We start from the raw sequence: 23,826 nt of genomic DNA, 5'->3' as shown, positions 1-23,826 counted from the left end.
TTGAATGATTGCAGTCCTTGTGTTGAAGGATCTCCCATAGTAGTGTCAGACAGAATTCCAGGACTCAGCAGTATATCACTAAATCAGGATAATATTGGTTGGGTAGAACTTGCAGGTAGTGACTTCTCCTTGCACAAATTGCTCTTCTTAGTTTGGTTTAGTTTAGCGATACAGTTTAGAAACAGGCCCTTTGGCCCACCGTGTCCATGCCAACCATCAATCACCCATTCACACTATGTTATTCCAATTTCTCATCCACCCTACACACTATGGACAATTTACAGAGGCCATTTGTGATGTGGGGGAAAACTGGGGAGCCTGGAGGAAACCCATGCGGACACAGGGAGAACCTGCAAACTCCACAACGACAGCATTCGAGGTCAGGATCGAACCTGGGTCTATGGTGCTGTAAGGTAACTGCTTGACCAACTGCAACACTGTGCCGCCCTTGCAAATGGCAGAGCTTGTTAGCTTGGAAAGAGCTGTTGCAAGAGTCTGTACAAAATTGTTGTAAAGCATTGGTGGATTGGAATCCCAGTGCACTGGAAGGAATAAATGCTTAGATGGGTGGACTAGATGCAAAGAAGCAGAAGGAAACTGTCAAGCTTCTTCACATGTTGTTGGAGCTATACTTTTCCATATTTGCAGGGAATTCTTAACATGTGCTTTGTGGTTAGTGAAAAGACCTTGGGTAGATAGATAGCAAGTCACTTACTGAAACATGCCTTACAACCAATTGTTCTAATGGTAACTATCTGTATGGCTCTGAGAGATACTGAATGCTATAGGCCAGTTACATTTTCATTCACTGGAACTTGTGGTAAGTAGTGTTCATTTCACACCCTATCCAATGTCCGAATGTTTCTGTGTTTTGCAAACAAAGACTAAAATCTGAGTGGTTCAATAGAAAGTGTACATGCACTAGCTCCACTGCTGACATTATGGTGGTGGGAGGTCAAAATGAAGTAGCTGGAGATGGCTGAGTTTACTTTGCAGCAATGCCTCGGAGCTGAGATGAATGGTTTCCAAGAACCCGTACCATACAACTTTGTGCACAATATGATTTTAGCCAGCAGAAAGTTTTACCCTTGATTTCCAATGACAAAAACCTCCACAGTCATGGTGCCCTGAAGTCAGGATCTCACATCACCCCTGGAAATTAGTTTATTGCTCATGTTTGGACTAAGTCTCAAATGAGGTCTGGAGCTGAGAGGTCCTGGTGGAACATTAGGAAGAAGGTTGCTAGTGTTTAACACTAAGTACTTTTTCAATGGCAGTGTTATCGAAAACATAGAAACATAGAAATTAGTGGTGGTGGAAAGATAGGCCATTCGGAACCCTTTCGAGATGACTGCACCGCCATTCAATATGATCATGGTTCTGATCATCCAACTCAGTATCCCGTACCTGCCTTCTCTCCATACCCTATTCGCAGTTTGCATCATCTTCTGCAACAGATGCCACTAACATTCCCTCATTCTGAGCTCAAGACCCCCTTGCTCCACTATCCCCTTAGCCACAAGGGCCACATCTAACTCCCTCTTAAATATAGCCAATGAACTGGCCTCAACTACCCTCTGTGGCAGAGAGTTCCAGAGATTCACCACTCTCTTTGTGAAAAAAGTTCTTCTCATCTCGGTTTTAAAGGATTTCCCCCTTATCCTTAAACTGTGACCACTTGTCCTGGACTTCCCTAACATCGGGAAGCAATCTTCCTGCATCTAAGCCTGTCCAACCCCTTAAGAATTTTGTCAGTTTCTATAAGATCCCCTCTCAATCTCTTCCATCTGTAAATTCTAGAGAGTATAAACCAAGTCTATCCAGTCTTTCTTCATAAGACAGTCCTGACATCCCAGGAATCAGTCTGGTGAAATAAATGGCTTCTCTGCACTCCTTCAAAAAAAAAGAATCTGATGTCAGATATGTGTATTTGACTAGATCCATTCAATGAAAAATGTAAATAGATCACGTGAAATGCTTTGAATCAATCAAAATTACAATTAAAGACCAATACAACAAATTTTATTTTCAAATATTTTACACATTTATTCAATAAATAATCTTTACAAATATTAATTTTACGTACAAAATGTTGGCTTAAAAGATATATCAATATTTATTGCACAATTTACGGCACATCAGTTTATTTATTAAAACTATTTCCGAGTTTGGTTCCACTTCAGTCACAGAACCAACATTATCATAAATGATCAGATTACCCTTAAAATGATCAACAATAACCATTTAGCATTTCTGCAGATTCTCTTTTGACTTTGTTTCTCCCCAGATGTGTCTTGCAAATACAAAACAGCAAATCAAAACTACCTCTGAAAAGATTTTATAAGAGGTACCACATTAACACCACTGCATTGAAACTCAATTTCAATTTAATATATAATGAACTGATGTCTGGGGGAAAAAACACCCATCACTGTCATTTGGACGGAACTGACAAACTTGCGGAACTCCAATTATTATGCCTCTGCAACTCTTTTTCACCTGAAGCATATGGGGGATTGTGGCCACACGTCGGACACCATTTTCAGGTCTCAAAGACGTGATAGTTCAAGGAGATTAGTCAAGGTCCATCCATCTTATACACCATCTTGACAAAAATATTCAGTGCTTTCAGTTCTAGAAATACAAAGCATCTAGCTGACACTTTAAGAGCTCAGCCTCTGATGGTTTTCTACTACACTAAAAGTCAAAATAAAATATTTTGAGTGCCATATTATAATATGCAAGCACGTATTATTCTTCCTGTAGATTGTAAAACAAGTTCTGTTCCAGGGCACTTGCTTCAATATAGCTCTCCATCACAGTGATTACATTCTCTACAGGTTGTCTGTTATGCTCAACGAAGATTCTTGATGTTCAATGCATTAATGCTTCTGTTCCTCTATACACCTGCAATACACAGGATGATATGATCCAACATTGTCCCACCATTCTCTGAAAAATTAAAAGTTTGCAAAAAGCAATCAGCATCACATACTTTCATACTGCCATCATCAACTGTCCTGGACAGGTAGACAAAAATGCTGGAGAAACTCAGCGGGTGAGGCAGCATGTATGGAGCGAATGAAATAGGCAACGTTTCGGGTCGAGGACCTTCTTCAGACTCTTCTCTTAACTCCACATCTATTCTCAAGCAAGAGTGCAGTTCTATCTGTAATCAGGCTTGTAAACTCCACCTTCATCAGCTTCCGACCCAATTAACTCTTCCAAGGGCAAAGGGAGGTCATACCCTGTTGAACAATGAATATATATTATTAGAACTATAACCAATAACATTTTAACGTGGAAATTTTCAACAAGTTTAATATTTACCTTTTATGAATCCCTAGATGGTCTCCAAAAGTGCAAGCAGTTCTAACTTGCAATGGGGGAGCTTGAAGGTTTTCATATTGTTGTTGTACTGTCCTTTGTCATGCAATACCGCACAAAACCCTGGCCTTTCCATTGTTGCTCTACCTTTGGCTGGATATTGTTAATTAATCAGCCGATATTGATGTGGCACCGTTTAGTGGCTTCCGCATTTGTATTGCTCAACAGTGCAAGAACGGTTATGTTTCCTTTGTAATCACATGTGCCGATCCTGATATCTGTAGTTATCGGGCAAAGTTCATGTTTCAGTTCCCCAATCTAAACATCATGCAAACCTTCATTAAACCTACAAAATGTTGTTCTGCAAAATTCTTATCATTTATCATCTTGAATTGAGATGTGCTCTTTACTTTTTCCTACAATTAATTGCAACACATGTAAAATGCAACAAAAAATAAAGATGATTTTGATGTTTTATCCTTGTCGATGTATTGGCAAAGTGAATCATGCTAGTCCTCACCCATGCACATATCCAGAGCTTGTCAGAAAGGAACATTACATACAAACATAACAGGACACCTTCAGTCAGAACCTTGAGTAATAAGCAAAGTGCTGGGGGAAACCAGCGGGTCAGACAGAATCGTTAGAGGGAATGGACGGGCAATGTTTCGGATCGAGACTCATCTTCAGACTAAAGACCCGTCCCGACCCAAAATATCGCCTGTCCATTCCCTCCACAGATCCTGGCTGACCTCCTGAGTTCCTCCAGTATTTTATTTTTTAATCAAGTACAAATTCAGTTTGTCCATTTTAAAGTGCACAGAGCTCCCCACAAATATGGATATGACCTCACATATTGATTGAGAGAACGTTGAACATAAAACATGACAGCCCATGGGCAGGCCCGACAGCCCACATTGGCTGTGCAGAACATCATGCCAAAATAATTTCCTCTGCCTGCATGAAATCCATATCCCTCCATTCCCTGCATATGCATGTAGCTATCTAAAAGACTTAAACGCAACTATCATATTTGCTTTCACCACCACCCCAGGCAATGCATTCCAGACACCCACTATTCTCTGTGTAAAAAAAAACTTGCCATGCACGCCTGCTTTCAGCTTTATCCCTCTGACCTTAAAGCTATGCTCTTGTCTTTGACATTTCCACAATGGGGAAAAAGGGACTGACGACTTTGTTATCTATACCTCTCAGAATTGTACATACCATCAGGCCATCTACCTGCATGCTTACTTTCAATGGTACACAAAATTGCTGGAGAAACTCAGCGGGTGCAGCAGCATCTATGGAGCGAAGGAAATAGGTGACGTTTCGGCCCGAAACATCGCCTATTTCCTTCGCTCCATAGATGCTGCTGCACCCGCTGAGTTTCTCCAGCAATTTTGTGTACCTTCGATCTTCCAGCATCTGCAGTTCCTTCTTGAACAACTGCTTACTTTCAATGACTGATGAACAAGCACACCCAGGTCACGTTGCACCTCCCCTTTTCTTAATCTGACACCATTCAGATAATAATCTGCTTTATTATTCATTCCACAAAAAAGGTCAACCTCACATTTATCCATATTATATTGCATCTGCCATGCATCTATCTGCCCACTCACCCAACCTATCCAAGTCACCCTGCAGTCTCATAGCATCCTCATCGCAGCTCATACTGCCATCCAGCTTTGTGTCATCCGCTAAACTTGGAGATGTCACATTTAATTCCCCTGTCTAAATCGTTAAAATACATTGTAAACTGGGATCCCAGCACCGAGCCTTGCGGCATCCCACTAGTCACTGCCTGCCATTCTGAAAAGCCCCGCCGACTCTTCCTTTCACCCATTCTCTCCCCTGACTCTCAGTCTGAAGAAGGATCTCGACCCGAAATGCCACCTATTCCATTTCTCCAGAGATGCTGCCTGACCAGCTGAGTTACTCCAGCTTTGTGTGTCTGTCTTTGGTGTGAACCGGCATCTGCAGAGACAACAACAACAACAACAACAACAACAAAGTACGTGTGGAGTTAGTTGTTCACCTTTTGGGGCTCGGCCAGCAGGAAAGCCCTGTCGGCCAGCCGGACACAGACCTTCTCCACAGGCGCTGTGGGCGCGACGGCCCGTGATCGGCAGTCGGTGTCCGGCGGCGGCGGCGGCGGCAGCACGACAAAGGCAAGGCTGGTGTGACGGTGGAAGCGCCGCACGGCCCGGCAGATGATCATGGCGTAGCATTTCTGGAAGCGAAGCCACAGGTAAAGGTAGCACAACGTGATCAACATGGCGGGCGGGCGGGCAGCCGCTCACCGTCATCGCGTCATCACGTCACCTCATCGCCCGCCGCTGACCCCGCCCCTCCCACGGCCGTTCTGTCAATCAACGCCCCAGGCTGAACACGCCCCTTGTGCTGACCCCGCCTCCCCCTGGTGGGGCTGTCAATCAAAGACCCTATAGCAGAGCAAGATAGACCACTCCTGCTAAATGCAATGGGCTGTGTTCAAGAAGGAACTGCAGAGTTTAAGAGGGAACTGCAGATGCTGGAGAATCGAAGGTTCCACAGAAAAGCTGGAGAAACTCCTTCTCAGCGGGTCCGCAGCACTGCATGGCAACGGAGGCGTTTGCCTGACCGTAGCGGCTGGAACAGTCCATTGCCGGGGTGGAAGAGGTCTCTCATGATTTTGTTTGCCCGAAGTTGCACGTTGTTGTATTTCCTTCGGGGGGTGAGTGATGTTCCCATAGCTGCGTTCGGCCGCTGACGCACTTCTCCAGAGCTTTTCCTGTGAGCAAAACCAAGGAAATGTTCCCGGACAAGATGCACCGCCGCTGCGTGATCGATCCTCGGAGACACTACACAAAATCGCAAGAAGGAACTGCAGATGCTGGATGATCGAAGGTACACAAAATTGCTGGAGAAACTCAGCGGGTGCAGCAGCATCTATGGAGCGAAGGAAATAGGCGACGTTTCGGGCCGAAACCCTTCTTCAGACTGATAAATGGGCTGACGTGTAGTACGCAACGGAGCGGAACGTGGGCCTTTTTTTCATCCATTTCAGTAACCTGACCAGACCCGACAAGCAGTGTAATCAACATTGCGGGGGAACAGTTTGTGTTAATAAATTATAATTCTGAAATTGAGGAGATTTTCACCAAATAACTTTTATTTCTACGAGGATGTTTCCGTAACGGGTTTACGTATACGCACTAGTATCTTTGCTCCGCTATGGGATCTTTGGTGTGGAGACGGAAGCCGGTTACGGAAATGGGGCCGAAAATTACCCATGAATCTGCCCATGACCGTACTACGTCTTTTTCGTCGAGTGATCTATCCTGCTTGCTCTAGGATCTTTGCTGTCAATCGCCGACCCACAAACTAACCTTGCCCTCTGACACTAATCCCCACCCCGCCTTCACCGAATGGGTGGCACGGTGGTGCAGTGGTAAAGTTGCTTGCAGCACCAGAGACGCGGGTTCTGGGTCTGGTTCGATTCCGACTACGGGTCATAAGGGACAGGAGTAGAATTAGGCTATTCGGCCCATCGTCCACTCCGCCATTCAATCATGGTTGATCTATCCCTCCCTCCAAACCCCATTCCTACCTTCCCCCCATAACCTCTGACACCCGTACTCATCAATAATCTATCTCTGCCTTCAAAATATCCACTGACTTGGCCTCTACTGCCTTCTGTGGCAAAGAATTCTACAGGTTCATCACCCTCTGACTAAACAAATTCCTCCTCATCTCGTTATCTCCGTGACCACGTGGGTTTTCTCCGAGATCTTCGGTTTCCTCCCACACTCCAAAGACATACAGGTTTATAGGTTAATTGGCTTGGGTTTGTATAGAGTGATTTCATGAAAGGTCACTTTCACACCCGTTAAAAACCACGAAAACGGCCAGTTTTTGAGCTGTAAATTACTGTGCCAGTTGGGGTGACCGTGAGGCACAGCTACCTAACTTTACAGTCCAGAAGAAAGATTAAAACTAAGCTGAAGGTGCAAAAACAGCGGAAGTGGTCAGCGGACATTTGCCGTGGAGATATAAAGATAGAAAATATCGGGAATTATCGCGTTTGCTCGCTGCATTTCATCAAAAGTAAGGCATTATTGACTTTTTATCTTTATTCATTTGTTATATGGAAAGTTTTAAAAGTGAAAAATCCGTTAGTAAAATTGCAAAATCGCCCATGGTTCTCAGGTGGGTTTTAACATGCAAAATGAAAACGCTTCTGAAGCTACATTTACCATTTAAATAATCGTAAACTATCAATGCGTTTTGAAATAAATTTTACTCCGATGCAAGCTAAGGAATGGGATAATTGTGAGCTGTTAATTGGAAAAAATAAGGACATTTTATTATTTGCCAAAATATATTTCTCAATGCTCACAGTGGGTGCCCAATCAGGATTGTTGACATCATTCCATGCTGCAGGCTTGGCTGTTATTAGATGATAAATATATAAGTAGTTTGGGTGATTGTGCAGGCTTTAAACAAGAAACATTGAGAAATATATTTTGGCAAATAATAAAGTGTCCTGATTTTCAGCACCCTTACTAATTACGAACATCAATCTCCATTCTAAAAACACCCAATGACTTAGGCTCCACAACTGTTTGGCAATGAATTCCACAGATTCAACACCTATATAAATTCCCCCTCATTTCCATTCTAATGGTACATCCTTTTATTCTGAGGCATCAGTCAACTTTTTTTTATTATAATTACATAATTTCTGCTTTCAAATTTCAAACCCAACCCCTTCATTCTTTCCTAAAACTTGTCTGTCTTTGTCTGTCTATTCCTTTCACAGATGCTGTCTGACCCACTGGGTTCCTCCAGTGCTTTGTTTTTATGCTCAAGGTTCCAGCACCTGCAGTTTCTTGTGTTTATATATTGGATAATGGAGTTCCTTCCCAGTACTCACCCTGCAATACATGTATTTACCACCAGATGGCTCTGTGAGGCAAACAATATGGGCTTGGGTAGACACAAAATGCTGGAGATGAAAGATGAATGAGAAGATAGAAAGAGAGAAAAAATAATTTATATGTGTTGGTGTTTGTTCATTATTGCCACCTCAAATAAGATACAAAGAAAAACATTTTGTGTGCTAACCAGACCAGTATGAAAGAGAAACCGCAAAAGAGTCCAAAATGAGTGCAATAGGGAAATAAACAGTGTGGAATATAGTGCTACTGGTAGGGCAGATTCAAGGGTTGCAACAAGGTAGATTGGATGATGAGGATTTCATTGAAAGCGTTAACAATTTTGAACACTACATATAAAATAGAACATTTTGCATAAAAAGTTAATAAATGTAATTCCTTATTATAGTATGTGAACACTTGGCTTCAATGGCAAAATCTGTTGAAATTTGCAACATATTTTGAGATGAAAAGGGTGAATTTATTTTGTTTGATTTTTAACCATAACTTCCACAATTCAAGCGAAGAAATGGAAGCGGAAATAATTAATTGGAACTCAAATAAAAGGTCAAATAAAACATCCCCAGGTAAGTGCTAATTTAAAAGATTCCAGTCAAACACAAGTATTTACTCATGACAGATCCAGTCATCTCAACTCAGTGAATATATCCAGAACTATCCTATTACAAAATAACTCTCTGTGGCTGAGAGTGATAAATATCCCAAGGAGTCAACCAGAAACCTGCAGTCATGAAATTCCTGTATTGGTGAAAGGCCAAGTTAGGGTAGAGGTGACAATAAGCACCTCCATTATTCCAGCATTTTGTGTCTATCTTCATTGACAATAAGCATAGATACAAAGATTAAAACAAACATATGCCATATTCATTACGATTTTTTTACTGAGAGGATGGAAAAGTAAATCAAATGCGACAAACTGGAGGTTAAAATCTGGAAACAACCCTGCATTGTAGCTTGATAAATACAGGCAAGACTCCTTGTATTGGCAGGAAATTCTCACCTCTATTTCTCTGAAGACTTTAAATCGTGGAAGAGCAGGCAAAGGGTCACCATGCTCTGGCATCATCCAGAGATAGAGAGCTTAGTGATGTGTTAGAACAATAACCTCTCCCTCAATGCCAGCAAGACGAAAGATCTTGTTAATGACATCAGGAAGAATGGTGGAGTATATGCCCCAATCAGCATCAGAGGTGGGGAAATACAAATGGTTGAGAGCTTCAAATTCCTTGGAGTCAGGGGCGAAAAACCCGGGGGGGCCAGAGGGGGCCCCCCCCCCCCCCCCCCCCATGTTTTGAGAGGTGGGGGACATTCCCCCCAAGTTTTTGTAATCCGGATTTTAAAATCGCCGTTTTTAACGCTGGATTGAGCCTCCGAAGCCTCGCGCGTGTGTGTGAGTGTGTGCATGCGTGCGCGCGTGACTGCCCAAAAATTGTGTCCCCCGTCCCCTCCATGTTTTGATAGTGAGTTCCGTTCTTGCTTGGAGTTAATATTACCAATAATCTGTCATGGACCAACCACAATGACGTGCCAGCCAAAAGGCACACCAATGCCTCGACCTCCTGAGGAAACTAAAGGAATTAGACATGTCTCCAGTGACTCTTACAAACTTCTACAGATGCACGGACCATAGAAAGCATACTGTCAGGTTGCATCACAGCTTGGTAAAAAAAATTGCAGAGTTGCAGATGTAGCCCAGTCCATCACACAGACCAGACTTCCCTCCATTTATTCCATGTATCCAAAAAGCAGACTTGTCCCACACAAGACATTGCGGCCTCTCCCTGCTCCCATCTGGCAGTAGGTACAGAAGCTTGAAAGCATGCACTACCAGACTCAGGAACAGCTAAAAGCTTCTTCCCCTCTGTTAATAGGCTTTTGAACCGTCCTTCCATAAGCTAGGAGGGTACTGTTCGATTCACCTCTACCCATTGAGGATATTGGATTTGGTCTATGGAACTGATGCGCTATGGAACTGATCCTAACTGAAGCTGGGGTGGAAGATTGCAACCTTCACGTGGTCCGCCCTGTTTCGACTAATGCAATCAACTCGACGTGCACAAACGGAAGATCAAATACAACAAGTTGTCCAACAAGTTTAGGCTGTGCACGCCACACAAAAGAAGAAGAAAAAGAAGCTACAATACTGAGAAGTATATTCTGCACCCTGTATCTTTCCTTTGCTTTATCTATTGTACTTGAGTTTGACTTGATTGTGTTTATGCATAGTATATCTGATCTGTTAGGATGGCAGGCAAAACAAAGCTTTACACAGTGTACCTTGGTACATGTGACAATAATAAACCTAAACCTCATGCTGTAAATTAATTCATTGGCAGTCAGTTCATTGTGAGCTTGCCAGAGCACTCAAACTTCAAATTAAACTTTCTTTGGGCAACATACAAATATTGTAGGACCAGTCACTGACTAGTGATCAAAGTGATGGTCTGGGTGATGTTCCCCTTCCTAATCCAAGGGTGCCGAGTCTAGCCTAATAGGCTGACATTAGTAGCCTCAACACAGACCATAATTAAAAACAGGGACATCTTATACACCTATGCTGTTCATATCAGCTGAAGAAGACTACAACATTAAACATTATCGGCTACCAGAATTACACAAAGTAGTAAAAGGCTTGGATAGAGTGGATGAGAGGATGTTTCCACTAGTGGGAAACTCTAGGACTAGAGGTTATAGTCTCAGAATAAAAGGATGTTCTTTTAGGAAAGAGATGAGGAGGAATTTCTTTAGTCAGAAGGTGGCGAATCTATGGAATTCTTTGCCACAGAAAGCTGTGGAGGCAAAGTCAGTGGATATATTTAAGGCAAAGAAAGATAGATTCTTGATTAGTACAGGTGTCAGAGGTTATGGGGAGAAGGCAGAAGATTGGGATTAGGAGGGAGAGATAGATCAGCTATGATTGAATGGCACAGTAGACTTGATGGGCTGAATGGCCTAATTCTTCCACTCCTGTCTTTTATGGTCTTATGAAATACTCCTTGGTACATAAAACAGGATCTCTTTCAGAACTTTGCAAGATCTAATCAGTAATTTTCTGGAGAGATATCTACTGGTTTCAACTGTGCACCCCAGTAGCTTTCCTTTCCCTCTTGTTTCCTACCACTCATGCCGCACTCTGTTGTCAATTAATTTTCTATGGAATCTCTGCCATTTACCCATCTGTAAACCAACCTATTGCAATGCTAATGGCCCGGTCCCACTTAGGCTATTTTTTAGGCGACTACAGGCAACTAGGCTGTTGCCATCAGGTGACGTAGGTCGCCATCAGGTGACGTAGGTTGTCGCCGGTGCTGACTTTGGTGAATTCCATTGGCGACTATCTATGTCAACCTGCGACAGGTGCTGCCGACTGAATTGTCTTCAGTTGGCGCTGACAGGGTCGTAGCTTGTCGCAGGTGAACGTAGGTTGGCTTCGGTTGTTGTAGGCTGTCGTCTGTGTGGTCATAGGTTGTCGTAAGAGTGGTCGTAGGTGGATTTCCTAGAGTCGCCTGTTGTCGGTAGCCTGCCGTAGCTTGACGTCGACTAGGTGGTAGGTTGGAGTCAAAATAATTATATAGTTCGTAGGTTGTAGGAGCAGAATTACGCCATTTGGCTCATCAAGTCTACTCTGCCATTCAATCATGGCTGATCTATCTTTCCTTTTCAACCGCATTCTCCTGCCTTCTCCCGGTAACCCCTGACACCCATACCAATTAAGAATCTGTCAATCTCCGTGTTCCAAAAATCCATTGGCTTGGCCTCTGTGGCAATGAATTCCACAGATTCGCCACCGTCTGACTATAGTTTATTATTGTCCCGTGTACCGAGATACAGTGAAAAGCTTGGTTTGCCTGCTGCCCAGTCAAATAATATTATACATGAATAGAATCAAACACAAGTAAAGAAATTGAGCTATTGTAGTGGATAATAGATCCTCTTCTGGGACCAGTGCCCTTCAGTTCAGTTCTGTTTAGTTTTAAAGAAGGAACTGCAGATGCTGGACAATCGAAGGTACACAAAAATGCTGGAGAAACTCAGTGGGTGCAGCAGCATCTATGGAGCGAAGGAGATAGGCAACGTTTCGTGCCGAAACGTTGCCTATCTCCTTCGCTCCATAGATGCTGCTGCACCCGCTGAGTTTCTCCAGCATTTTTGTGTACCTTCCAATTCAGTTTAGTTTATTGTTGTGTGTACCGAGGTACAGTGAAAAGCTTTTGTTTCGTTTTGTTTCATTGCAACATGTTGCAAATATCCACTAGCAATTAAAATATTCTCCAGCATTCATTTCAATCCAGAGTTAGAACACTCCATACATGTAAAAGGGGCCCTTCGAGCTGCACCGCCATTCAATAAGTGGCTGAACTAGACCAATCAACAAGGACCACATCTAACTCCCTCTTAAATATAGCTCTAACTCCCTCTTAAATATAGTAAAAGTAACAAATAATAACTAGACTAAATTACAATGTATTTAAATGTATCCCCCCCCCCCCCCCCCCCCCACTTAAAACTGGATTCCCCTCCTTTAAATACACCAATGATGTCAGGTTTCCCGCTTTGTAACGGAGTTCACTGATATCCTAAGTTTTACTCTCATCCTGAATTCCTGGTCACGCAATACATGATGGAGAAATACAGCGGAGAATGGCGCTTCAGAGAGACATCCGTCTGTTACACTGCAAACATGTTTTGTTTTCCGAGATATCCTTCTCACGTTTATCACAACCCACTGAGGCGAAAAAGATTTAACCTTTCTGGGCTTCCGGGAATTCAACGAGCCAAGGGACTCTGGTGGTGAGGTATCGTACAGTCTGCAAAATACCTTGTATTTGACGCGCGACAAAGCTAATGGCAAGGGGTTGTTTCGTCTCATGTGAAATACATTGCAGACTGATGTAGATACAATGATATGGACAAAGACTGACGTGCACCGTGTGTCCATCTCGACAGAGAGCATTAGTGTATCCCATGGTAGCGGATGGTATGTCTATAATCTTATCGGGAGGGAATGGGAGAATCCCTTCAGAAAGCAGCAGACACCGTCTCTAGGTTCAATCGAAGAGAACCACAAAATACTGGAGTAACTCGGCGGGTCAGGCAGCATCTCTGGAGAAAAGGAATAGGTGATGTTTCCGGTCGAGACCCTTCTTCAGTGAGAGTCAGGGAAGAGGGAAACTAGACGCATGAAAGGGTACAAAGAACAAATGAATGAAATATATGAAAAGAACAAATCAAAGCCAGCAACGATGATCAAGGAAAGTCTGAATGGGGAAAGGTGGCGGGATGCCAAATGTGGCCAGACCCGATATTAGTTTTTCCTTTCTTGTCCCCGCCCCCGATCAGTCTGAAGAAGGGTTTCGGCCCGAAACGTTGCCTATTTCCTTTGCTCCATAGATGCTGCTGCGCCCGCTGAGTTTCTCCAGCTTTTTTGTGTACCCCCGATATTAGTTAGGTTGCCTTAGCCTCGCTCGTTATAGTTTAAAACCAATTTACATTTTTATGTTTGAAGTTTTACATTTTTAAGTTCAATTTTTTTTAAGTTTAACATTTTTTTAAATTAGGTCTGAAGAAGAATTCCAACCCAAAACGTTGCCTATCCTTTTCCCCAGAGATGCTGCCTGACCCGCTTAGTTGGTCCAGCTTTTTTGTGTGTCTATCTTTGGTGTAAACCAACATCTGCAGTTCTTTGTTTATCTATTTTTTAAGTATCTGTGTGTGAGATGAGGCTGTTTCTCATTTCACTTTTCCCAATCGTGAATCTCTCTCTCCACACACTTTGCCAAGATTGACGATTCTCGTCAAAATCCACTGGAAGGATTTTTTATCGTAAATGTTCAGTTTTAAATCACACTAAATTCTCAACCTGTGTCATTGTCATGCAGCAAGCAAGACAGCGTGGAAACAGACCCTTCGGCCCAACTTGCCCACAACGCCCAACATGCCCCTGCTACACTAGTCCCACCTGTCCGCGTTTGGTCCCTCCAAACCTGTCCTATCATTGTAACTGGATGCTTTGTCAATGTTTTTGACCGAGAGACACGAGGAACCACAGACGCTGGAAGCTCGAGCAACCATAATGTGTAACTTCCCTCCAGAGATGCGGCCTGGCCCGCTGATTTACTCCAGCATTTTGTGTCCATCTACAAAGTATACTTTAACTCTGCGGGTCAGGCAGCATCTGTGGGGGGAATGGACAAGCAACGTGTCCGGTCTGGACCCTTCTTCAGACTGATTGAAGCAGGGGGAACAGTTAAATGGAGCAGAGAGGATGCATTCAGTGTAGTGAGGATTATTGATCTCTTGAGGGGGAGAAGGTTGGGGCGCATGGAAGACTGAAATAAGCGCAATTGTCTAACGAACATGTGTAGGAAGAAACTGCAGATGCGGGTTTACACCGAAGGTCGACACAAAATGCTGGAGTAACTCAGTGGGACAGACAGCATCTCTGGGGAAAAGGAATAGGTGACGTTTCGGAGACCCTTCTTCAGACTGCTAAAAGACTAAAAATAAATGTCTTATCAGAAGTAAAAATAATAAAGTTCTGAAGCGTTTAAGAAAGGTGTGCCGGGGCTCAATATGTCAGGGACAGTCTGAAGAAGGGTCTCGACCCGAAACGTCACCCATTCCTTCCTAGAATTGACTGTCATAGAAGGATAGATTGAAAAGACTAGGCTTGTATTCACTGGAGTTTAGAAGGATGAGGGGGTTCTTATAGAAACATATAAAATTATAAAAAAGGACTGGACAAGCTAGATGCAGGAAAAATGTTTCCAATGTTGGGCGAGTCCAGAACCAGGGGCCACAGTCTTGGAATAAAGGGGAGGTCATTTAAGAAGAGGCGAGAAAAAACTTTTCCACCCAGAGAGTTGTGAATTTATGGAATTCCCTGCCACAGAGGGCAGTGGAGGCCAAGTCACTGGATGGATTTAAGAGAGAGTTTGATAGAGCTCTTGGGGCTAGTGGAGTCGAGGGATATGGGGAGAAGGCAGGCACGGGCTATTGATAGGGGACGATCAGCCATGATCACAATGAATGGCGGTGCTGGCTCGAAGGGCCGAATGGCTTCCTCCTGCACCTATTTTCTATGTTTCTGTTTCTCTCCGGATATGCTTCTTATCCCGCTGTGGTACTCCAGCATTTTGTGTCTACCTTCGATTTAAACCAGCATCTGCAGTTCTTTCTTACACATGTTAGGGGGAATGTCTGACTCTGCCAATTAAATTCTCAGAATAAGAGTAGTGAGAATAAGTTACTCTGGCACCTTGTGTCTGTCAGAATAAGAATGCGTTTCAGATAAACTTTGTGGAATTAGCTGCGACTTGTGGAGTGGAATGTGTAATGGTGTATCTACATCAAACGCTTCAGCTAAACAGCTCCGCCAGAATCCCAGGCGCTACTGCAGAGATGCTGTAACGTGACAAATGGAAACTCACGCCCTCCAGCCCCTGGGGTGGGTTTGTTTGTGCTGTTTAAAAGACCCGGGGCATCGGCGAGAGGATGTCACTTTGTTACTCGACTGACTAGCTCAGCGGTGATATCATGGAATCTGCACTTTATTATGTCCGGGCCAAGACAGCATTGAGCTGCTGCTACTGCAGAGAGAGGCAGGCGGAAGCAGAGAACGCGGGCCAGGCTCAGAGGTAAGGAGGTACCGCTCTCCATTGCACTAGAAAGCAGTCGCCGTACAGAAAACTCCCCATTTTAAAACAAAACTTTGACCAACCCCCTCGGCCGAATACCGGCGTAAATGTTAAAGTGGCAACAGCCAATTTATGTTTAGCAATAAAGCGATTACAATTGTTCTAGAATTCATAAAGTGAAAAACAAACCAAAACTGAGGGTCATGTTAATACCGTTTTAATTAACTTTAACAAATAGCAAATTCGGCTGTTTCCATTATCTGCGTGTGTTGTCCTAATGTTGCCAATCATGAGACGATGTGCTGTGCAAACTGGCATTAAGAGTTTGTGTTTCTTTTCCGGATTAATTTATTTTTCACCTCCTTTGTGTACAGTTCCTCTGCCTTATGGAGGCCCTGGCTAATGACAGCGAGAGACTCGGAAAACCATAGACGGAGCCCGGTAAGGAAGTGATTGCAGCTGCTGGTTTAAACCGTAGATAGACACAAAAAGCTGGAGTAACTCAGCGGGACAAGCAACATCTCTGGAGAGAAGGGATGGGCGATGTTTCGGGTCGAGACCCTTCTTCAGAAACGTCACCCATTCCTTCTCTCCAGAGACGATGCCTGTCCCGCTGAGTTACTCCAGAATGTTGTGTCTGTCTAAAGACATTGTTCGCTTCATCATCTCTCTTTACGCTTTTCCCCAACATCCTCAACACCACACGGACAGTCGGCTCCGGAATAAAAACAAAAAGTTTAAAAAAAACACCGGGTTTTGTCAGTATCTTAGAGAAGATTGTTTCATCATAACTTCAAACATAAGTTCACTTTCACAAACTTATTATGTCATTTATTGTTATTTATACTGATTCAACCTTTTCTACGTTTTTTACCCCGAGAAAACCCACCACTTTCTGTCGGATGCTTATAAATAGTTTTTATATATATTTTCATTGTATTGTTGAATGTTTTTTGACATTTTAGGCGGTTGCTCCAAACCGTGAATAACCAGCGTGAATAATGCGTAAAACAATTGCCCTCGACATTTCCCCTTGGGGAGAATGTCTCGGCAACTCGGTTGACTATTTGGAAGAATTTACGGATTTATCCGATGGCCGTAGGCGCTGAGTTAGGTCAGGTAGTCGTTGAGAAAATACCATCCAAAAATGAGCTCAGTGGAATTGCACGGGATTGAACCACGGGTCGTAGTTTGGGTAAGAAATTAGTTGCATTGCGGTGAGCGAGGCGTGGTTATTAATAGCGATAGCGTTATGCGAGGGCCAATTAATGCCGGAGTCTCCTGAGGATCAGTTTTATAACGAGCATTCCCCTTCACTATTTTAATGGTCTGACAAATCCATTGGGAAATGATCCGCAATCACGTTCACAGTGTTAGAAATATGTGTAATAGCCTGAAACTAGGATTTAGAACAAATTTGAACCATGTGGACCGAGGTATTGCGAGGAGCTCAATCTGTGCTTAGCAGGTGTCTTTCAATATAAACAAGTGCTGGATGATTCATTTGGCAAGGGTAGTAATTGCAAACATGCTCGTAGCATAATAAAGGGTTGTAAACTCAAAGTTGCCGAGCAACAGAAACATGTGAGGTTACAGTTCATGGATGAATGATGGTCCGATCCCAGTGTTCTAGAGGAAAATGGGATTGGGGATGTACTGCTACGATAATTATATTTAAAAAAATCAAGGATGCTCCCCACTTTTAAGTGATTTTGCTCCAATTGTCTTGAGAATATTGTGCACAGGAACATTGTTTAATTGTATTTTCAGCTCCTGTATTCATTTTGCAAAATATGTATACATAAACCATATAACCATATAACAATTACAGCACGGAAACAGGCCATCATTTTATGATATTAAATGATAAAAACGAACCTGCCTCCACCACCTTCACTGGAAGCTCATTCCACACAGCTACCACTCTCTGAGTAAAGAAGGTCCCCCGCATGTTACCCCTAAACTTCAGTCCCTTAATTCTCCTATCATGTCCCCTGGTTTGAATCTTCCCTACTCTCAGTGGAAAAGCTTTTCCACGTCAGGGTGTATATCCCTCTCAAATTTTAAAAACCTCTATCAAGTCCCCCCTTAACCTTCTGCGCTCTAAAGAATAAAGCCCTAACTTGTTCAACCTTTCTCTGTAACTTAGTTGCTGAAACCCAGGCAACATTCTAGTAAATCTCCTCTGTACTTAGTGCTAATAAGTGCTAATAAAGTTTGGAGAATTTCACTGAGTTCTTAAAATGACAACTCAATCTAATTTCTGAATGGATAGGGTGTATAACAGAAATTTTGAGTAAGTTATAAAGACACCGATTTAGGTGGGGGGCGGTGGGGGGGGTGGGTTGTGTGGAAAGGTACTAGCCACTGGAACGAGATCACTTTGTGAGCTAGGTGTGGATTGTCTGCAAATGCTCTAAAGAAAGTTGGATGCGTTTCTGCAAGAAGAAACATATTCTTGAATTTCAGAAAATAAATGGGTTCAAAAAATAAGCGAAGCCGGACTGGGAACTTTCTTTCTCGGAATAGATTCGAATTTTACAGCCCTGCTCATCAAATGTACCCAGGAATTTTTGCCTCTTGCAGGAAAGTGTATTATTCCAATATAGCTTTCATTTTAGAAATAGAAATAGAAGACTTGTTTATGTGGAACCTTTCATGACCTGGATATTATGAAATACTCTAAAGTCATTCAAGTCTGTCACTGCTGTAACATGGGAAATGCTGCAGACAATAAGCACACAACAAGCTGCTACACATAGTATTGCAAGGGATAGACTCATATTGGACATGTCATACGGGGTAATCCTCTTCTAGAAAATAGTGCTATTGAATCCCTGATATCTTCTTGAAATAGTAAAAATGGTGGTTACATAGAAACATAGAAAATAGGTGCAGGATTAGGCCATTCGGCCCCTCGAGCCAGCACCGCCGTTCATTGCGATCATGGCTGATCGTCCCCTATCAATAACTCTTGACTCCACAAGTCCCTAGAGCTAGTGGTTGAATCTCATCTAGTAGTTCAGTACTCCCATAGTCATATACAAGTTTGCGAAAGATCAGGTCAGAAATGAGATTGAACCCATGTGTGTATGGTCAGAAGTAAAAGTGCTATCAATTGAGACACAGCTGATGTGCTCAGATGAGAGAGGTTAAGATGACCAAGTTCTTTTTTTTAACCTCAATTTTTCTTATACATTTTCCCACAGTATATATGTGGCATTTTTGTTTTTAACTATGATTATGTATACCCATGTATTTTTGTGTGTGGATAGGCGGTGTGTTAATCAGATTATCTGATTTGTTTTATACTATTTTGCTAAACGGATCTACTAAAATATTTCATGCCACTGACATGGAGGGTTCGGAACAATTTACTGAGGTGCAATAATTTCATTGTTCTATCTGGGACACATGACAACAAACTCTCTTGACTTGACTTGAGGTGCCTCAGGCATGGGCTGAGGTCGGGTTTGAGAACGATTTTGATTAGACTGAAGGGTTCTTGGGATGCAACCCTGGAGACCACGGCGGTGCAGGTGGAACGTGTGGAGCATAGGGAAGAGGATGAGGCAGGACTGTGGAGGGGTCTGCAAAAAAGATCAGCGATTTCCACCACTCCACGAACCAAGGGAGATTTTAAGGAAAGCAAGATTAAAGCACAACCGAGTGCAAATGTTACACAGTCAAACAGCAATCTGTTAAATTGCAAATAGACACAAAATGCTGGGGTAACTCAGCGAGACAGGCAACATCTCTGGAGAGAAGGAACGGGCAACGTTTCGGGTCGAGACCCTTCGTCAGACCAAATTGCAAACTCGACTGTGATCCAGCCACAATTCATTGTATCAGGAAGACACTGGTTTGCAGCCTTGAATAGAATCGCCCATGGCTTTAAAAAATCTGACGCGAGGCTGATTTTGCTTTGCGTTTTAGATTGGTGGCTATGATAATGTGCAATGCTCTATGATATTTTTTCATGTTACATTTATAAAATAAATTATTTTACTTCGCAGTGTGCTTCAGACGGCGATGGTTCGGGGAGCAAGCAACCCTTGGGATTTAAACACCCAGTCAGGTGAGCAACAACCATTCCCGGCTCAGCTGCCGAGTTTTGTTCTGCAATCATTATTTTACAAGGTCATTTTCAGTAGTTGGTAACCTGGCGAATTAAGACAAAAACGTCTACATTTGTTGCATTTCTACATTTATGGCGTCAATAAAATGACAGCGTTTGTTAATTATTAAAATACAGTCATAGAGTCAAACAGCTCGGAAACAGGCTCTTCGGCCCAACTTGTCCATGCACGTGACCAAGATGGCCCAATTTATACTAGTCCCTCGTGCCCGCGTTTGGCCCATATCCTTCTAAACAATTTCCTATCTACGTACCTGTCCAAATGTTTTTAAAATGTTGATATAGTACTTGCCTCAACTACCCGAAACGTCACCTATTTCTTTTGGAGTATGAAGGAACTGCAGATGCTGGTTTACACAGAAATTATTTTCTCTGGAGATGCTTCCTGGTCTGCTGAATTACTCCACCACTCGTGTCTACCTCCTCTGGCAGTTCATTCCACATACCCACCACACTGTGTGAAGAAACGTTGCTCATCGGATTCCTATTAAATCTTGCCCCTCTTATCTTAAACCTTACGTTCTCTGTTTTTTTGACCCCCCCCCCCCCCCCCCCACACACACACACACCCACATACTCTGATTAAATGACTATGCATTCAATCTACCTCCCCCAGGATGTTATAATGCATTCAATATTAAAATAATTGAATGCATTGTTCTAATATTGACAGGACACAAAGGGCTGGAGTAACCCAGCAGATCAGGCATCAACTCTGGAGAACATGGATAAGAGACTTTTCGGGTAGAAACATGGAAACATAGAAAAGAGGTGCAGGAGTCGGCCATTCGGCCCTTTGAGCCAGCACCGCTATTCAATATGATCACGGCTGATCATCCAAAATCAGTACCCCGTTCCCACTTTCTCCCCATATCCCTTGATTCCGATAGCCCTAAAAGCTCTAACTCTCTCGTAAAAACATGTATACTTTCTAATATATTTATCTCAAGTCAAGAGTCGTCAAAAGTGTTTTATTGTCGTATGTCCCCCATAGAACAATGTAATTCTTACTTGCAGCAGCACAACAGAATATGTAAACGTAGTCGACTATAAACAATATAATAAAGTTCAGTGTGTGGCTATATACACATACTCTCTCTCTCACACACACACACACACACATGTATAGCTGTATAGGTGTGTGGGTGTGTAGGTGTACATTTATTTATTTATGTAAACCATGTCTCGACTGATTCTGAATCAGTTGGTTTATCATTTCTTCGTGTTTCACTCCCTAGATTGTACCTACCCCGATCCAAGGCCGATCACTACTTGCATATGATGGGAGAAAAGGTTCTGTCCAGTTTCCCTGTTCAGGCAACCATGCACTTTTACAACGACGATTCGGATACGGAAGAGGAGTTGGAGGAGGAGGAGGAGGATCAGGAGGATCCTATCTTTTCCCTTGACCTAGAATCGGAAAATGCTCCGGAAACAACGGAGATGTTTTGGAAACAGTGAGGGGAGTCAGGGGAGGAGATGGATCGGCTTCAAAGCGGAAAGGCTGTCTTCTGAAAGTGATATCATGACAACAAGAACGGAGAGTCCAACTGAACTCCCGGCTCTCAGCTCCTCCAGTTCAATTGTAGCTACAACGGATGCGGTCGCTATTATTGTTTGCATTGATCGTTGCAAGGAAATGACAATTTGCACTGTTGTGTTTGTATATACGGAGATATTTTTTACCTTTATTTTATTACTGTAAGTCTAAAAATAAACTTTCACCTGGAGTTAAGATTGAATGCAGAACAACCAACTAAGCAATAATTATTACTAAATGAGTAAATTGTTATATACCATTAGGCTTTGAAAAAAAAACCTATAATTGATTAAAAAAATCATGAGTAGGATAAATAAGGTGCATGCAGAATCTTTAAACCCAGAATAGGGGAATCAAGAACCAGAGGATATAGGCTTAGGGTGAGAGGGGAAAGATTTAATATAACAAGAGGGTTTCAGTATAGGAGTAAAGAGGTTCTTCTGTAGTTCTATAGGGCTCTGGTGAGACCACATCTGGAGTATTGTGTACAGTTTTGGTCTCCTAATCTAAGGAAGGACATCCTTGTGATTGAGGCAGTGCAGCGTAGGTTCACGGGATTGATCCCTGGAATGGCGGGACTGTCATGTGCGGAAAGATTGAAAAGACTAGGCTTGTATTCACTGGAGTTTAGAAGGATGAGGGGGAGGATCTTATAGAAACATATAAAATTATAAAAGGACTGGACAAGATAGATGCAGGAAAAATGTTCCCAATGTTGGGCGAGTCCAGGACCAGGGGCCACAGTCATAAAATAAAGGGGAGGTCATTTAAGACTGAGGTGAGAAAAAACGTTTTCATCCAGAGAGTTGTGAATTTGTGGAATTCCCTGCCACTGAGGGCAGTGGAGGCCAAGTCACTGGATGGATTTAAGAGAGAGTTAGATAGAGCTCTAGGGGCTAGTGTAATCAAGGGATATGGGGAGAAGGCAGGCACGGGTTATTGATTGGGGACGATCAGCCATGATGATCATAATGAATGGCGGTGCTAGCTCGAAGGGCCGAATGGCCTCCTCCTGCACCTATTTTCTATGAACTGGAGAGGCACTTTTTTTCACAAGGAGTGTATATGGAATGAGCTGCCAGAGGAGGTAGTTGAGGCATGTACGATAAAAACTTTAAAAAGTCATTTGGATAGGTACATAAATAGCTAGGGTTCAGAGGGATATGTGGCTGATGTGGGCAGGTGGAACAAGCAAAGATGGGAAACCTTGGTCTGTATAGGGCAAGTTGGGCCAAAGGTACCGTTTCTATGCTTGATGACTCTATGGATCATTGTGCAGGGTTCCCAATGCCAATGGAAAGTGCTGTGGTTTCAACCATTATCTCCCATTGGAACTTTCTTTGGATTTTGGCCGTGACATGAACATTGATGAAAAGTAAAAGCTCCACAAATACAGTATATTTATCAAGTTGGCACATCATGAGTGTGCAGGTAAAGACTCACATGATACCACAGTAGAGCTGAAGAATCTCTAAAAGCAAAGCACAGTCAAGAAGAGGAGATTTAACTCATTGTGAACTTGTCTAGTTCAATGGCAGCATGTCATTTTGGCCTGGTATTGCAATTGGACCAGGTGTATCTTTACATTCTGAGGTGTTAGCTCTGAACTTCCAGTCATTAAACTAAAAGGGGAAATTATACTAAAATAAACTTTAACTGCATTTTGCAGACACAAGAACCCAAGGAAATAGGAATAAAAGTAGGTTATTTGTGAATTCAGAGAAAACACCATTCAATATGATTGTGGCTGATTGTTACTCAACTCCTCTTTTGTGACAATTCTTCACCCCCCCACCCTTTCTCAATTTGTCAAGTATGTGTCTACCTCAACTTTAAATGATCCAGCTCCCATCCCCTGCCCAGGCACAGAATTCCAGAAACTCACCACACTCTGAGAGAAGAAACTTCTATATGCCTCTGTTTTAAAGGGCTGGCTTCTTGTTTAGAGTTACACCCCATTATTCAAGACTGTCCCACTTACAATCAAAGATACTAGAGCAATCTACCTTGTCAAACCCCCTTTGGACCTCATAAGTCAAATACGATTTCCCCTCATTCTACTAAACTGCAGGAACAACAATGCTCAAACTATTTAGTCTCTCTTGGTGATTTTGCACTATCTCCAATGTCACCATATCATTCTCAAGGTAAGATATGCCAGGTGAGACCTCATTGAAATCCCCATAAAGACCTAGAGGTACAGTACACAGTTCCGTGAAAGTGGCAACACAGGTAGACGGG

General features: G+C 42.8%; 2 protein-coding genes across 2 annotated transcripts in view; one reads left to right on the top strand and one right to left on the bottom strand.

Annotated features, from left to right (window-relative positions):
* hlcs (holocarboxylase synthetase (biotin-(proprionyl-CoA-carboxylase (ATP-hydrolysing)) ligase)) overlaps positions 1 to 5,762 on the bottom strand; it is a 99,386-nt gene extending 93,624 nt beyond the window's left edge. The window contains 1 exon segment of the mRNA XM_055645181.1: positions 5,369 to 5,762. Within this exon segment, the coding sequence (XP_055501156.1) occupies positions 5,369 to 5,608 (240 nt within the window). The 5' untranslated portion in view covers positions 5,609 to 5,762.
* Positions 5,763 to 15,597: 9,835 nt separating this feature from the next.
* ripply3 (ripply transcriptional repressor 3) lies at positions 15,598 to 21,794 on the top strand. The gene is made up of 4 exons (XM_055645180.1): positions 15,598 to 15,907; positions 16,282 to 16,348; positions 19,924 to 19,985; positions 21,284 to 21,794. Exons 1-4 carry the CDS (start codon positions 15,807 to 15,809, stop codon positions 21,504 to 21,506), a joined length of 453 nt encoding a protein of 150 aa, XP_055501155.1. The 5' UTR covers positions 15,598 to 15,806; the 3' UTR covers positions 21,507 to 21,794.
* Positions 21,795 to 23,826: the final 2,032 nt, after the last annotated feature.

Source organism: Leucoraja erinacea, chromosome 13, assembly GCF_028641065.1.
Source record: "Leucoraja erinacea ecotype New England chromosome 13, Leri_hhj_1, whole genome shotgun sequence".
In the NCBI taxonomy this organism is placed as follows: Eukaryota; Metazoa; Chordata; class Chondrichthyes; order Rajiformes; family Rajidae; genus Leucoraja; species Leucoraja erinaceus.
The sequence above is the reverse complement of the archived record's forward strand: the minus strand, read 5'-3'. Positions and strand labels throughout refer to the sequence as shown.